The sequence below is a fragment of the Anarhichas minor genome, unplaced genomic scaffold (genome assembly GCF_050575085.1).
Source record: "Anarhichas minor isolate MPS153535 unplaced genomic scaffold, ASM5057508v1 ptg000028l, whole genome shotgun sequence".
In the NCBI taxonomy this organism is placed as follows: domain Eukaryota; kingdom Metazoa; phylum Chordata; class Actinopteri; order Perciformes; family Anarhichadidae; genus Anarhichas; species Anarhichas minor.
The window spans coordinates 15,107,817-15,124,620 of NW_027466474.1; the positions used below are offsets into that span (position 1 = coordinate 15,107,817).

Below are 16,804 nucleotides of genomic sequence, written 5' to 3' on the forward strand. Positions count from 1 at the left end.
GTGTCTGAACTGACTAACCCAGTGTTAAGTGTAACCAGCAGTCAACAAGCATTGATTTAATATGAATCAGATTAAAACAAGCATATGAAAGCATTTATCAAGCATAGGCCAGTACATGTTTGGTCTTTTCATCAATTACATAAATAAGATGATCAATAAACAATGGTATTCCCATAATGAAGTTGTCTTGATTTGCAAAGCACCCATGCTCTATCAGTATAAAATAGTCAAAAATATATTTGACAACAATATCAAATAATGTTGCATTATTGGACACACGGCAAACGGGACACAAATATGCTTAGTAATCACCATTTGTTCAAAAAGTAAAATGGCGTCCAGCAGGTATTTATTTCAGTCAACTATAAAACCTTTTGATCTCAGAAAGTATTTCCTATATATCGATTGGCCACAGATGATTTCAATGTTACAAGTATTTGGTGTAATATTGTACACAAAGCATGCAGTGAAATCCTGTAGTCAGAGGAGGCGTGTCAACATTTAATGACTGGTATTGAAAAATTCAGTTGACACTGGTTTACAGCTATTTAAATTGTTTCTTATTCAATGACAAGTAAATACAACTGACGTATTTTAAATATGATTGAATAACTTTTAACTTAAGTTTAAGTATCCATTGAACATTTACACACCATCTGCACAGAAAAGGACCAAAGCGTCTGCAAAAAAAAAAAAAAAAGACTAATGTAAACTATACGTATTTTCCAGCAGAAGTAAGATCTCTGTGTGAACAAAGCCTTCGTGCATCAAACTTCTTTGTGTAACATAAAAGACAAAGATTACATTAATACTCATAAATAAGAGGATATTTCATCTTCTTCATATCATCTGTGTGTAATTAGGGACAACAGCCAACATTTACTTTCTATCACAATCTATCTTAAGAAAATCTTATGACTCACCACGTTAGCACAGAAATGTGTTTTGTCCCAAAATACGCATACAGATGTCAAGAAAATGTAAAATCATCTTTAAGAGTGCCCATTAAACAGCCATTACTAGTTAAAGGTAAAAGTAGAATTACAATAAAAAAATATTTCATTTCATTTCATGAGAGGTTGTCAAATCAATGTGGCACAATATTGTCCTTAAAGCCATCAGCGTTGCTCTGAATAAATGACATCATTGCTTTAATAAAAAAGAATGAATCAGCGTGGGGGCATAGAAGCATTATACTAATTTCAGGTGAAGCTTGGCTCCATGCTGGTTCACCCAGACGTGGTTCCATCTAAAAGGCAATCAATTCTCTCAAAGGTTGAATCTACTGTGTGTGTGTGTGTGTGTGTGTGTGTGTGTGTGTGTTTGTTTGCTAAAAAAACAGAGTGATCATTCCAGCAGTGTGTCCTCAGGGACCCCGAGCAGGCCGATTATTTTTGACGACACGAATATAAAGTGATAAAATATCAAACGGACAGCAAAAGGGGGAGATATAACCGAAGGTTAAAAATCACGACGAAGTGCTCTTCATGCCTTGTACTTCTCCTTCCCTGACTCACTGATGACGCAGATATGCTGAAACAGAAAAGGACCAATGAGTGCTATTGCATTAACACACAGACTGCTTATAGGAACTCTAATGAGTACGTGAGCTACTTCACTCATCACGTTTTCTTCATCCATCTCAAATACTTACATTTAGATCTCTGAAGTACTCGTTGTAGTCTAGCGCGTATCCCACCACAAATTTGTCGGGCACCTCGAATCCAACAACTGAAACAAACGTGCCAATAAATCAGCTAGGGATGAACTCACAACACTGAAATGAAGGTATGCACAGCCTCAGTACATACAGTACATTGCACTAACTATACATTTCACAAATAGCCTAAAGACATGCGTTGTCTTGAACTCACAGTCGGGTCGGTAGCCGACGCTTCTTGGTGTTCTCTTCACCAGCAGACTGGGGACAGAAACACAGCTGATCATCAATCATAACACTGCGAGCTACGACAAGAAACAGCCTGAGGCAGCCTTTCAGTGAAAACCACCACGATGTGTTACGAAACAGCCAGAAAAAAAACAATGTGTTTATCATCATCGTCACATGATTCCACGAGATACGTGTGCTCAAAGTACCTTGCTACTTTAACCATTTTGGGATTGTACTGTTTGAGGAGTTGCAACAACGTCTTCATTGTCTTCCCTGTGTCGATAATGTCCTTAAAACACAGCATGAGAGAACATGATATTAGTCCTGGAATAGAAAGACGTCCACTTTACTAAAGAAGACAACATTGGTACGTACCTCCACAATCAAGACGTTCTGTGTGAAAGAGAAGAGAAGGATGACATCAGTGAGAAACAGAGGTCTGGGTACATTTCATCTTAGTGTGCAAGTGAACTCAAGAGACACAAGTCTTTAAATCATTACATGAAAGCAGTGGGTTTTGCACAATAATCATTAATAATCACCACCTTCATTTTTCATAATCCTAATCCACTAACTTGTTTGCAAAACTATTAATCAGCTAATAATTAGCAGGTCATTGAAAATGTCAGTTTATGTCTAAAATGGGGGCAACGGACAGTGAGATACGATATGATGTACAACAGGAGGAGTCACATCTGTTTGTCATTTCAAGTTCATTTAGTTTTAAGTTAGAATTATTACAAGTATTGATCACAATGTTTGAGTCATGCTGCCCTCCATATTTCTCACCTTGCCTGTCAATGTGGACAGGTCATCTCCACCGATCACTTTGATTTCTCCTGTCGAGTGCTCGTTCTGAGAATAACAATGAAGTGGACATGTGAGACTTCACCTTATATATTGGAGCGGTGCAGAGAGTGGATCAAGGAACAAACTGATTGAAAAAAAAAAAAAAAAAAAGCTTGATTTATTGCATATTATATAATTATTTTTACATTATACATCAAAATATACAAATTTACATTCAGTGTTCCTCACCAAAACACATTTTGTACGTCACAGGGACATTTTATAATGAACTGTTTTCAGTTTTTAGGTTTGGCAGAGGTGGGAAAGTTGGGAGTATCAAAATAAACTGTGACAAAGTGCAATGGAAACACGTGAAGTGTGTGACTCATCTGTCCCTCAAGCTTCTGCTCCACTGAAGACAAGAAAAATATGGACACATCAGATCTGTGTGGACCAATGAGGAGACTCCTCCTAAAGTCACCTCCTCAATTACGCCATCTCATTGCACTCTCTTCCTCTGCGATGGTTTAATGACCGACTGTCTAGAAATTCGGTTCATATTTGCGCTACATTTGGATGGAAACCTGGTTGTTGTAACCTAGCACAGAGATGCTCCTAAACGCAATGCTATGAAACGGTATACACTTCCTGTCTGCTATGTGGGCGCGGTCTCAGACTGCAAATACAAAAGAGGAAAAACAGATATATTTACGCAGTAGCTCTTGAGGCGGATGAAGTCCACTGTCATCGGGATGGAGCGGTCACTGTTCCTGTTCAGGGCCTTGATGTAGTCTAGAAGGTCTGCAAAGAACTTGTAGCCTCCTTTGAGCACACAGAGGGCCACGATGTGGTGCCCCCCCATTTCCTTCATGATCTCTCTGGCCAGTCTCTCTGTCCTGGGGTCCCGTGGGGGGGAGGGAGAGAGGGAGAGAGAGAAAGAGGATGTTCAGCTCAGTTTTCTGCTACACTCAGCAGTAGTTCCCATTTCCTTTTTGTTTGTGTCAGCAGACATAGTTATCATTTCTACAGCACTCCCAAGTACAACAATGAAATACTTCCACTGCAGTGCAAACATCTTGGCAATTAATAGGATTTCAAGCCACTGGAAAAAATATGATCCCTTAAAATATGAAACGCTGTCTGACTTTGTTTAGTGTTAAGTGTCAATCAATCATTCAGACAACCCACCACGTCAGTGCCCGGCAATTTGGAGATATTTTTTACTAGATACCTCCATATAATTGGTGCTTTCACAAAAGAATCATAAATAATCATCTGTAATGTGGATATAGTGACTAGGTGGGTAAAGGCAGATAATAGAGCAGTCTGGTGAGCTCAGAACATTACATCACTTTAGTGTAATGCAGCGCTTACAACCAGGGAAAGACAACAGTCAAAGTATAAGATGACATCTGGTGTCATATCACCGTATTTAGAACATATCGCTAAAACTCTAGTTTTAGTTGACCCCGACAATTCCTCCCGTTTTCACTATCTGAAAGCTGCCAAAAAAACGTGGCGACCCACCTGTCCAAGATGAGTCCGTGTGGGATGTAGACCCTGTCCAGGTCGGTGGCGTAGTGCTTTGGTATACAGAAAAGGTCCAGGTCATACCCCTGCTCCTCATCACTGATCTGAAATAAAACATGAGACAAAGGGGTTAAAAAATATATATCTCTGGGGTATTACCTAACACGGAAAACACTCATCTGAGACAGGGGGAGGAAGGGGGGGGGGTCAATGGTGGTCTTGCTTTCCCACTGACTCCCTCTTCGTATATTTTACTGCCTTTATGTTTTTTTTCTGCCACTGAACACCCACTCTGAGAACAGTGCTTGATTCTGTACAGCTTAGCGAGCAACAGACAGTGGTCAGTGGTGGTGAATACTAACCAAAGATTCTCAAACTGCATGCCACATGAACCCAGACAACATAACTGGTATCATGCGACAGCTGGGAAGCCGGTGCAGAGCTCGAGGTGCTGTGGGAATGATGGGAGTGACCAAGAGAGCGAGTTTGGATTCTCCCAAGTCGACAAATTGTCATCGCTTTACTAAAAGGCTGGAATCGCAAAGCGCCCGTCCTCAGATCACACGTGGTTTAACTAGAGCAAAGCATTTGAAAAAAACAAAAAACATGCCCATCTGTTTGGGCTCCAGCCTTTCACCTCCAAAATAACAACGGATACCGAGCAGATGTCCTCGTGGAAACATGATGTGAAGGAGTGTTTTCCACTTCTGGGCTTGCTATCTGTTATTCAGTGAGGGAAGTTGTAAAGTCAAACACTACAAACGACCCAATGAACTGATCTGAGGTCAGTGGAAGGGGCCTCCTTGAACTTCGCACAAGCAAAGTACACGTTTGACACCACTGTAACATTATTTTACATTTCCTTTTGATGCCGCTTTAGCAAAAATGCTTCATTACAGTGTCTGCGAGTGGGTCTGCCACCATGACAGTAACACACTGGCACGCCACGTGCTGGGAATGTCCTGTAAAGCAGAGCACATTGGTTACTTATTTGGTTACTTATTTGGTTACTTATTTGGTTACTTATTTTCTAAATTCCAATACAGGTCATTGTGTGGCTGGTCAACTTGAGCATATGTTTTGCAAAAATGCACACGGATCCCACGGGGACCTTGTGATCTGACTCAAACTGAAATTACAACCAAACTTTAAATTTAACACCATTTTAGCTCTGATTGAAGCTTAAAGGACACCAAACTGTGTTTTGTGTGACTTTTTTTGTTGTTGTTGCAAATTTCAGTATTTATTTATGAATGTGAATATTCATCTTGTTGTATTGGAAATGATATTACATTCGCAACTGTAGACACGCCCCTTTGCTTGCAGCGCGTGCGTTTCTGGCTTTCTTGGTACAATCGTGTAATTTAACTAATACAACCTGAACGCAAACACTCCCGTGCGACACGTCGCCTGGGCGCACGGAGCGCGTGTTTGTGATGTTCCCATGGCCGCGGGCAGGCCACGCTGACGCTACATAGGACATACAGTTATGTAGCGTACGCTAAAAACGTGCCGCCAAAGGTGAGGCATACAGTTATGTAATTAACAACGAACGACAAGGTCGGGGTAACATATTTAGCAACCGCAGTGGCTGCCCGTGTACAGCGTGTTTATTCATCCCGGTGGGCTTGAAGTGGTGGTAACCTACCCGAGACCACCTTCTATCTCTCATTTCATTCTGCTGGTTGGGGGGGGGGGTAACTTACCACAACACAGGGGCTGGATGTCGCCATATCCGCGTCGCTCCCCGCCATATGTAGTCTACCGTGGTCTTGAAATAGAGGAGACAAAAGACGTACTCTGTAGGTTGGTTCCGCGGACACTTCAGCCTTGTGGCAGCGCACACATGGAGGTGGCTAGCTCCGTTGTTACAAGAGGCTCCTGTCCTTTTCCGGGCTGCTGCGGCGTGCATGATGACGCGGGCGCGCGGCGGGCAAATCGAATGAGCAGGGTTAGCCCCACCCCGCAGTGTGCGTGTGCGTGCGTGCGTGTGTGTGTGTGCTTGAGGGGAGGAAAAGGCGCTCGAGCTGCGAAGCGTGCTGCCAACTTCTAACCGCTAAAACGCAACAATACCGGCTTTAAGTAGATGTAGCTCATTGATGTCACTATCTCCTGTCGTTGTACAGGTGCGGGTTTATTAACCGCCTCCAGCCTGACAGAAGTGAAGTGTACTCGGCTCTTCATTGCCATGAACTTTGGACTGCTGAATAAAACTGCTGTTTACCTGATTATTTACTTTTTATGCAACTCAGGGAACATTCTGTTGATTTAAAAACGAGCAGCGGCCTGCATTTAGATGGCAGATACCTGTATCCTGTATTTAAATTTCATTAGTTTTGGGCCAAGAAAATAAATAAATAATATCAGTGATTTTATCCCTGGCATTATATAGACTGCTTTTAAAATCCCATTTTGACCTCCATGTTGGGATTAATGAACAGAATCTGATCAAGCAATTGATTGGATAAAACATATATAAAAACCTTTGTCTTTTGGGTGTCTGATTAGAATGCTGTGAGGGGGACGGGTGTGCACAAGGGGGACATCTGGATATCGTTACTTCTATCGTCCTTATTATGGCGCTGCCTCATGGTAACTCACTATAACATCATGTCATACTGGTATTCACCGACGACTATACCTTTGGGCAGTCATACGTCTTTAACTGTAAAACTAAGCTGTCAACCAAAAGCATGTTTTTATCTGAGTACCACTACTGGCAGTATTACCATAGTTGTTCTAATATTATTAAGGATATATATGATATAAATCCCTCACTACCTGAAGAGGACACCTGCGCTAAGTCCCAGTTCCATACTATACACTAACTCTAAGTCGTTTTTGAGACTTTAATAACAATGATTATAATAAAATCTTTATTTATATAGCACCTTTCAAAACACAGTTACAAAGTGATTTACAATGAAAAATAGAAAACATTTAACACAAAGAGAATACAGTGAACTAAAAGCCCAAAAAACAATAGCATAATAAAACACAGAGGGTAAAACCGACATAAAATAAATGAAAATGTTTTTTAAAAAGTATAATTTTAAAAGACGAGTCAGAGTCTGGAGCCCTGATCTCATCAGGCAGGTCATTCTAAAGTCTTAAAGTCCTGCTGCAAACACTGTCACCTTGTGGTCACACACTTTGTACTCTGTAATTTTACTGCGAAATATTAATCTACGCTGCTTTTTATACTACTGAACATACTGTGAACTGATATACATGCATATACTATACATATCCACTTACATCATGTATATATATACACATATATATATATGTATATATATACACATATATATATATATACACATATATATATACACATGTGTGTGTATATATATATATATATATATATATATATATATATATACACATATATAGCTGGAAGCGAGATTTCTTTTCTGATGCCAGGGAGCAAGGAGCTACAATAATCGATCTAATAATCGCCTATAGTACTGGAGACGTGGACAGAGGTTTCCAGATTTCTGGGACAAAGAAATGGTCTAATCCTTGAAATGTTTCTGAGATGATGAAAGCAGGATTGAACCACTGATTTAATAGGTTTATCTCGATGTTCTGATCAAAGATGACACCATGATTTCAACATGAGTCATTGACTGGGACAGTGAACCAAGATAGTTTAACATTTGGGTGATTGCACCATCTTGACCGTTGGTTTATATCTCTGTATCAGCATATAGCTTCAGGAAGTTCTGTGACATCCACTTGCGTACGTCATGAAGCTTGTTGTTCTGATGGTTGTATGCAGGGTCACAGCTTAGGTAGATCTCAGTCTGCATAAAAACAGAAACTGATATTATTTCTGTGTATAAGGTGGAGCATAAATGGGTAAGAGAATCGGACCCACCCCACAGTGAACACCTATTGCAGCTGACCTGCCAATGCAGAAACACCTCTCTATTGAGTAGGACCTAAACCACAGAGCAGTGCCACCGACACCCACCCAGGTGTTAAGACAGCAGATCTGCTACAAGCTTTTTAAAAAATCCTTAGTTAAAATGGGAGCTTATAAATATGTCTAATTGTTCATGTCAGAGGAATCAAGAGACATTCCTTTTAAAAGCGGTTGAACAATAGCGTTGCATAACCCTCTTGACAGAGAGCAGCCTAACATGTGCAGAATAGAGGGTTGAAAACGTCCTTTAGAAATTTGACATGAAGAATGTCCAAAGGACGGGTTGAGACTTTCATTTTCATTAAATATCAATTAGTCTAGATGGAGAAAATGGAATGTCTCTGAAAATACATTTTGACTTAATTGTTCAGTATAACGGGCAGTGGCACTCTAAACTTGCAATTTAACTGATTCATTTAACGCATTACATAATTTCCCTTCGTACAAAACAGTACATACATCTGAGTTTTATAGTTGGTATGAATGGAATAGGAACACAGCATAACGCATTAAATCTAAGCTGTAAAATACAGTAAAAAAAAAGAGGTAAATTCGGTCTATTTTTTCCTTCTATACATCAGGGCCTGTAGGTCTGCAGGTCTACCACATTTGTAATTCCCTCAAAATCTTACTGGTTCAGCTCAGATTTGACTATAAATGTTATAGCAGCCCGACTACATCAACATCGAGGCTTTATAATCACTGCCAACACCTTTACTAACAGCATACTACATATTATAGTGTGGACCTAACGGTGATCTATTACAGTGCATTACATTTGACAATCTAGATACATTAAGTGCCCAAATTCCTCCATACAAAGTAGTTTAAGAGGAGCAGGAGGTCAGGCCTTGCTGTGAATGGAGAGCTCTGACTTTATGACACTGCAGCTCGTGTGACATTCCTCACTGTTCAAACCTCACCAGAGGTCTTCACCTTTAACATCCTGGGACCGCTCTGTGCTTCGAGTGCCCTGCGGACGCACTTTCAAAATAAAAGACTCACTCAGTAAATGTGTAAAATAAAAATATTTTTCTATTTCCGATCATTCATGGGTACATTTGTAGAGATACAGGTAAACAGTACATCAAAACGAAGTCAGGCCAACACCTCTAAAGAGCTCTACATTGCCCTTTGGTAGCTAAATTTAAAAAAGAAAGCCACCTTGAACAGTGAGGGAAAATCCAAGTGCATGCTGGCGAAACTTGTAATTGCGACTGTCTGAAATCCAGATATTCAAAAAATGACTCATGATGATAATACAGTAGCAAAATATTACATATCAAGAAAGAAAGGCTAACATGAAAAGAGTATTCTTAAGACGTGATTACAGAAACAAGGTAATCAAACCGCACAACTTAGAGAGACTAGTAACAAACAGACCCCTCTTAAAAGTGAGTCCTTTAGAAGCGAAGGAAGAGCCAGAATGTCATGTAATCTGTGGGGGGGATTGAGTGACAATCAGAAGATCAGTCCAATAGCTTTTACTCGCGGAAACAACGCACGTATTTGAAATTGAGCCCATCGCCGACTCCTGGGAAAGAGTAGCCGAGGCTGTTCGCGGTCCTGCAGCCGTCCAGTGCTCTGCGGAGCACCACCAGTCTGTGAGCGGCTCATCCAGTCGAGTCCAAACAAGGGCTTCACATGTAGACGACATCTGGTGCACTCTGGGACATCGTGTCCGTTTACTGGGAGAAACCGTGTAGGAAAAAAAAAAAAAAAGGACTCGTGGGAGCTCGTAGACCACGACTTTGTGGGCGGGCTAAGATTTCGTATAAAAAAAACAAAACATCTGTCCCTCGTGTTCGAGCTCTTCTGGTTTCGCCCCCACGCAACATCCACCACACCGACCTGTAAGAACGGCATCGATGAAGTGACAGGCAATGTTAAAAAGAGTAAGAAAATAGAGTAAAAATACAGTAATAGAGTTCTAAGTGTCTTAAGTGTAGAATAAGTAATACTGACACCAGTGAAAATAGAGTAGCAATAAGAGTAAGGTAAATATAGTGAAAACTAAGATTCTACTAAAATAAAAAAAAGTAAATTCCAACAAAAAAATTAAAAATAAGACAATAAAAAAGTATAAGTGTATAAAACGTAATACAGACACCAGAGCCCAATAGAAACTGAAATAGAAAAGTGATATTGGGAGTCATATTGAAAAATGATTACACGGTCATATTGCACATGATATTGCTGCTGTTGGAAAACACTGACACATCCTGTTTGACATGAAAGGTGTGTTCATGTGTTAAAAATAGTTTCTGTGTGCAGCAGCAGCAACAACCACCAATAACACACCTAGTTGCCGTTCACTTGTGTTGACGGTGTTTCTCCGTGGTTGTTTGCTGCCCTCTGTTTACTGCGGTTCTCTCGTTCCTCGTCTTCTTCATCCCTCTCCTCGTTGCCACTGTGGTTCTTGCAATACAGTCTTTAAACACACACACACACACACACACACACACACACACACGTAAGTATCAAATTTCAATGATAGCCAAGATTAGTTAAATGCAAAAAACAGCATTCACTTTGAAAGTCTGATGTGGTTTGAACTAAGAGTTAAAAGGCAACACATTCCTGCTGCTAGTGTCAGAATATTCTACTGATGATCAAAATTGGCTTTGCAAATGTTTTATGAGGAAGATAATGCATCCAACATGTTTGTCAGGCCTCCACGATACACTCGAGTAACACTGTGTCGAAACAGACCTTGTTTACAGGAAAATATAATTCTCTAAATGGCAATAATCAGCGCTGTGATCCAGTTGAGGACGACCACGTCTACGGTTTTCTTCACGTGTACAAGTTAAACATCAAAAAGGCATTTGCGAACAACCTTTACAATAATGGCGTTCAACGACTTATTGCAACCTACGTAATACAATAAAACAGTCTAAATCTGGCTGTGGAGTGAAAGCTAGTTGAGCTCACTTGTAGATGCCACGCGCCATGTTTTCAATGTACTTGGCTTTGTCCTGCAGGCCGCAGTGGTAGTGGTAGGTTTTCACGCACGCCTTGATTTCACACCCAATGGTGGCACCCAGCTGAGTGCAGAGCGTGCATTTCTGGAAAAACAACATTTTTTTGTAATTTGTCAAAATTTATAAGCTGTTTTTCTGAAACTCTTTTAAATCTTTAGACGGTTTAGAAGTCAGACAAATCCTCCCACCATTCTTTTCCCCCTCTTGATTTCCTGGATGACCGTTTTCACCTCAAAGTTTCCAAATTCAGCCCGTGACGTGGTGGTCAGCTGCACCGTCCCCGATGAAAAAAGCTGGGAGGGGGTCACAGATGAGAGAGAGATAAAAGCGACGTTACTGTGAATGTACATGCGCAGTATAAAGTGACACCACCACACACGCACACAGTCTTACCATGCACTTGTAGTGCGCGGCCACTTTTTTGGAGTTGTCGGAGTGAAGCATGCCCCTTGTCTCGTTCTCTTCCTCGCCAGCGTGACAGAAGCCGCAGCGCTGGCCGCCGTCTCCCCCGCTGATCCGGAGAGGTGACCTGTCCCGCTGGAACACACACACACACACACACACACACGGACAACAGCGCTCATAAAGACAAGAGGCCGCACACGGACAACACACCGGTTTAGTCACTCCCCGCCGCCTTACGTGGGAGGAGCTCTCCTCGTCCGCAGCCTGAGAGGAAGTGGAGCGGGCGTCTTCCGATTGGCCACGAGATCCGACCTTGGCTCGGCCTTTCTCAAACCGGCCTCTTCCCCTACTTTGTGGAGGCGACGATTCTGAATCACTGGCGACCGCTCCCTCTTCATCTAACGACAAACCGACAGTCACGATTAGGACAAACCTTTCTGCTCACGAAAGATCCGAGAAAAGAACCAGCAAGCGTTTACTTTATGAAAGTTTAGAGACAAATAACGCATCAAGGACTTCATCAAACTAAATGTCAAGCACTAAACAGACACAGATTGCTGTGCGAGCATGTTCTGCGGTAGAATTTGAAACACAATGATCGATGAATCCAATCACCCATGCAGCCTAATGATATAACAGACGTTCATACTTTACCTTGAATGCCCTCCTGAGAGGCGTCCCGGTGTTTGCGACAGTAAACACTACGTACGGGAGCAAAACAAATGTATTTTAAATTGAATCCTACACGAATGAGGAACATCTGTTCGGTTTACCGTAGCTTTGTGCGGCAGCAAAGGCGAAGCGACTTACAGGTAAATCCCTTGCGAGGGATTCTCTTTGACCTGGGCTTTGTCTTTCAGAGCGCAGTAATAGTGATACGTCCTCCGGCACGTCTTCACATCACAGCCGATGGTGGCACCCGGCCGGTGGCACGAGGAACACATCTGACGGGGGAAAAGGAAACAGACCGACATCTTTAAGAAAGAAAGCCACGATCTTTGATATTCATTCAAAATAGCTGACAACTAGTGATACGCTTTGTCAATTAGTGATGTGAAATGGGATTTTACGATGCGAGTCTGAATGATAATTTTTGACAGACACCAATGTCCGAAAGGAAATATGTAAATTTCATGAAATGATGGCAGAAGAGCATAAAATGATATATGTATAAAAATAGACAGCAGAGAAAGCTAAATATTAAAAGGCTGTAACATATAATTAGAACATTCTTAAATTCACACAATGATACATTATCAAAATGTATCATTATTTATCATTTGTTGGCATATAAAAAAAACACTCTTGAACATAGACTTCACAATAATTTTTAAAAAACATGTACATATATGTAGGTCGTAGTGGATGACAGTAAAAATAAATACATAATAGGAATTAACGTAAACATATGTGTATAAACACTGCACCTGTAAATATATGGGTAATCTTTGTAACAGTCTTCGTGTAATATCATGGCATGAGCCAGAACCACGATAATAAAGTAACTCAAATTTAATGTGCGACAGTGATATTATTTAATTTGCAATATAAATGCAAATTAAATTAGACATGCTGCCAATTAGATTAAATTGCATTTCAGCATCAGACTCACATAGATGAAAAAAATAAATAAAAAGACACATTCAAGTGCAGCGTGTCATCTTCTAATAGTTTGTCAGATCGAGACACAACCTGTTCTTTCAAAACTTGTCTAATTCTAGATCCTATTAGATGAAAAAAGCTGATATTCCCGAATTAAACATGAGATAAATCATGAGAGGGATCTGCTGTAACGCTACTAGCTAGTAACACCAACACCTCCTGTGTGTATACATCCACACACACACACACACACACACACACACACACACACACACACACACACACACACACACACACACACACACACTATGGGTTTACAGGACAGACAGGTATCCACAGTAGGGTACTATATGCTCAAGTGTATAAAAACACGCATGAATCATCATCATTAGTTATTATCGGTTCAATAAAAGCAGCTACGGCATATTCTCATATGTTCATAGTGTTTGGATGTGTGGGGCTGGTCACATCAACAAGTAATATCAATTATTTAAATTCAAATACATTTCTAACTGAGCCGGGCACTTACCAATTTATTTCCCCTCTTGATCTCCTTTTTCACATCCTCAATTGAAAATCCTCCGATGTTTCCGCTGTCTGAGTGAGATGTGACCAGGGCAGAGGAGAAAAGCTGCATGGGACATTTATTAGCAGAAAAATGTAAATTGGTTTGTGCAGTCTTTTATTATGGAGGATGAGAAGTGCAATATCTGCATTTTAATTTCCCCCATGACCACTGCCGATGCACCATTTTCCACACCGATGGATGTCACGTGTTTCAACCAGCATCTGAACTGATTTCACGGTGATGTAATTATCGAAAAAATGTTAAATGGTATGTCGGAGGCTGTGGAGCAGTGTTTCCTCAACCTGGAGGTCAGGATCACCCAGGGGACAAAAAAAAGACACATTGGGGCCTTTCAAGAGAATTCACAGGAAATAAATCACTTCTTTCTGCTAGACAAATTTAGCTTTAAACCGTTTCCCTTTTTTGCTTTATGAAATGCCGACCTTCAGCAGGCTTATAAACAAGTGAAACAGCAGCAAAAAAACACAAAATATAAAGGTTTTTTGGGCTGAATTGTTCACTATGCTGCATTAAGTGACGATGGTTGCAAGTAAGCATGCCTTAGTCTAGAAGGAGCACGGGCTACAACAGGTTGAGAGCGGCGCGCTCTCCTCACCATGCACTTGTGGTGGGCTGCCACCTTCTGGCTGTCCGACAGCAGCAGCTGCCCGCACTCCTTGTCCCGGTTGGTTCTGCAGAAGGCACATTTAAGCAGCCGCGCTGCAGCTCCTTTCTTCTGTGCCGACATGACAAAAGGCTTTTCTTTTGTTTGACCAAGTCTCTGATGAAGGAAGGCAAACAAAACACAAATATGTTAAAGTGAGAACGACAAGATAGCTTCACATTACACAGGCTGGTAGATCCTTTTCCATAGAGATTATCAAAGCAGTTAAAACAATTGTAAAATGCCTTCAATCACTGGAGTCATCGGCAGCGTAGATAAGAATGAATGACGAGGTAACAGAAGGTAACACGTGATAACAGAGTTTTGAGTTGATTATTCAGTTATTAATGTGTTCATAACTAGGGATTGGTGAAACATCCCTCGCGGGTTGAGTTATTGTAGAGTAACTTCTATTCTGGAAAATCAAGTTCTTTCAAAAAACTAAATGTGAGTATTGTGAAATAATAAACCCCGATGGTAGGGAGCCATTATAGCTGCTAAACTTATACTCCCAAGTAACTGAAAAGTAGAGCAACGAGAGTCACCAAAGAAGAGTCCTCTGACCCACAAACACTTGCCCAGCAAAGCCTCAGATGGATCCAACAAGTCTGTTACAGGACTACAGCTCGACACTTTCTCAACTTCAGTTAGTCCTGGTCCACTGTGCTAGGAAGAGGTTCTGATGGCCTGTATGTGACGACTAAAACCACCAGAGGGTCTGGTGAATCCGCTGACCAATATCAGAATTCTGTGAGATCCTGTGTATGTTTTACCAACAGGTATAAATCAGACTAAACAGGACACAGGCTCAGGGAAATCAGAGACAAACCAGTTTACCGTACATACACAGGGGCTTCTTCTGATTACAGGCAACCCCCCCCCCCCCCCCCAATGAGTAGTTTTTGATGATGCAACACGTCTTCTATTTCTGCAGACACAGTCTGCTCCAATATTCTAGTCCGTCTCATCTGCCCCAACCTGAAAACATCCCATTCTCTAAAGAAATATTAATCACTGGAAATATGCAATATTTGACTGTAACGCCTGTTGTGATGAGCAGTGAGGACACACACACACACACATCAGCAGGAGCTGGGATGATTTACATATTAGCTGCATAATTTCGGCTGCATTTTTTATTAAACCTTTCTATTGCATGTTGCACCATATTTTTCTTTCAAAATGATGCAAGATCGGTTGCAAATCCATCACTGTGTTGTTGAACGTAGGCGAGGAGATCAAATCTCCGAATGTGTGCTGTCATTTGCAGAGATAGCCTGTTTTGATGGCGTCCACAATGTATTAAATATGAGGACTAAAAGGTGTATTTAATCCTTAATAGTACACAAACGAAAGTGGGTGTTTCTTTTCTTTTTTTTTAAAGCACAATAGCAGTGTGCTGCGACGCCTTGATAGAGCCATTACAGCCTCGATAGCTAGGCCGGGATTTCACTGCGGCGGCTCCATCAGCGGAGCCAGCGCGCAAACACACGACACCGCGTAAATAACAGCTAAATACACCTTATTTCAACCTCTGCGACTCACAGAAAACACCCTCGTAGCACGATCCTTTATTACACGGCGGTGTCGTGGTCGATTTGTGACAAGAACAAGGGGCAACGTGAAAAGTGCCACAAAATGTATCCTGCAAAGTTTTGAATCGAAGGGGGTGTGTGTGGCTTTCTCCACCAAACTAACTCAGCTAGAACTGAAAAACACATTTCAAACACCTCAACGCCCCGAAATCTCCCCCCAAGGCCTCCTCATGAGGGGAGATAAAGGTCGCTAGTAGGAAAATATGACACTTCGACATTATGTTTATGCTGGAACCCGAAAAAAACAGCGAATATTGCCCTTTAAATGAGGGGAAATTGTCATGACAGGCGCGGGTCTTCACAAACCGTTTCGAAGTAAAGAGCGCCATACGTGATGGATCCCTGTGGACAGAGAGCAGCTCGTACCAGCGATACGGCCTGAAGCCACAATAGGCCACAAAACACCGCGGCTGTCGTTCTGCCGCTGATACACACTCACATCTTACCTGCTAATATAAACTTATAGCGCTGAGACGGTGGAGAAATGTGTAAAAGTGCTCCGAGCAGCGCCTGTGTGTTTCTTTCCGTCCTTCAGAAGTGATCGTGAGCTTTTCACACTAGCATCAAGCTAGCTACGGTGCTCGAGACAGCGCCACTTCCGGGCATTGGCTTTCAAAATAAGAGTCCTGCTGGCGAACGTACGTTGCGATGTCTCAATCGTGAAAAGACGCAGGAGGTCGTAGTGTGAAGGAGACGAAAGTGCTTTACAGAAACACCTCATGGAAATAGCTTTATTATTGATGTATCAATAGCCAGTCAGGCTTTGACAAACAAGCGTTATGTCAGATTTGAAGTAAAAAAAGAAAAAAACTGTTGTTGCAGCTAATTTCAGTTCTATATTGCAGTAC

At 41.4% G+C, this 16,804-nt stretch overlaps 2 protein-coding genes across 4 annotated transcripts; both read right to left on the minus strand.

Moving 5' to 3' along the window:
• Positions 1–71: 71 nt before the first annotated feature.
• hprt1 (hypoxanthine phosphoribosyltransferase 1) lies at positions 72–6,127 on the minus strand. The gene is made up of 9 exons (XM_076103925.1): positions 5,917–6,127; positions 4,208–4,314; positions 3,393–3,576; positions 2,681–2,746; positions 2,267–2,284; positions 2,098–2,180; positions 1,875–1,921; positions 1,655–1,731; positions 72–1,533 (listed from the first exon to the last, which is right to left on the minus strand). The coding sequence occupies exons 1-9, from the start codon at positions 5,962–5,964 to the stop codon at positions 1,486–1,488; spliced, it is 678 nt and encodes a 225-aa protein (XP_075960040.1). The 5' UTR covers positions 5,965–6,127; the 3' UTR covers positions 72–1,485.
• Positions 6,128–9,151: 3,024 nt separating this feature from the next.
• phf6 (PHD finger protein 6) lies at positions 9,152–16,552 on the minus strand. 3 transcript variants are annotated; one of them, XM_076103162.1, is made up of 11 exons: positions 16,403–16,552; positions 14,314–14,478; positions 13,659–13,760; positions 12,338–12,471; positions 12,182–12,228; positions 11,765–11,925; positions 11,516–11,659; positions 11,311–11,415; positions 11,073–11,206; positions 10,440–10,569; positions 9,152–9,989 (listed from the first exon to the last, which is right to left on the minus strand). In XM_076103162.1, exons 2-10 carry the CDS (start codon positions 14,443–14,445, stop codon positions 10,440–10,442), a joined length of 1,089 nt encoding a protein of 362 aa, XP_075959277.1. In that variant the 5' UTR covers positions 14,446–14,478; positions 16,403–16,552; the 3' UTR covers positions 9,152–9,989. The 3 variants fall into 3 exon arrangements, with proteins under 3 accessions (XP_075959277.1, XP_075959276.1, XP_075959275.1); XM_076103161.1 differs by having other exon boundaries at positions 11,516–11,925; positions 13,659–13,726; XM_076103160.1 differs by having other exon boundaries at positions 11,516–11,925.
• Positions 16,553–16,804: the final 252 nt, after the last annotated feature.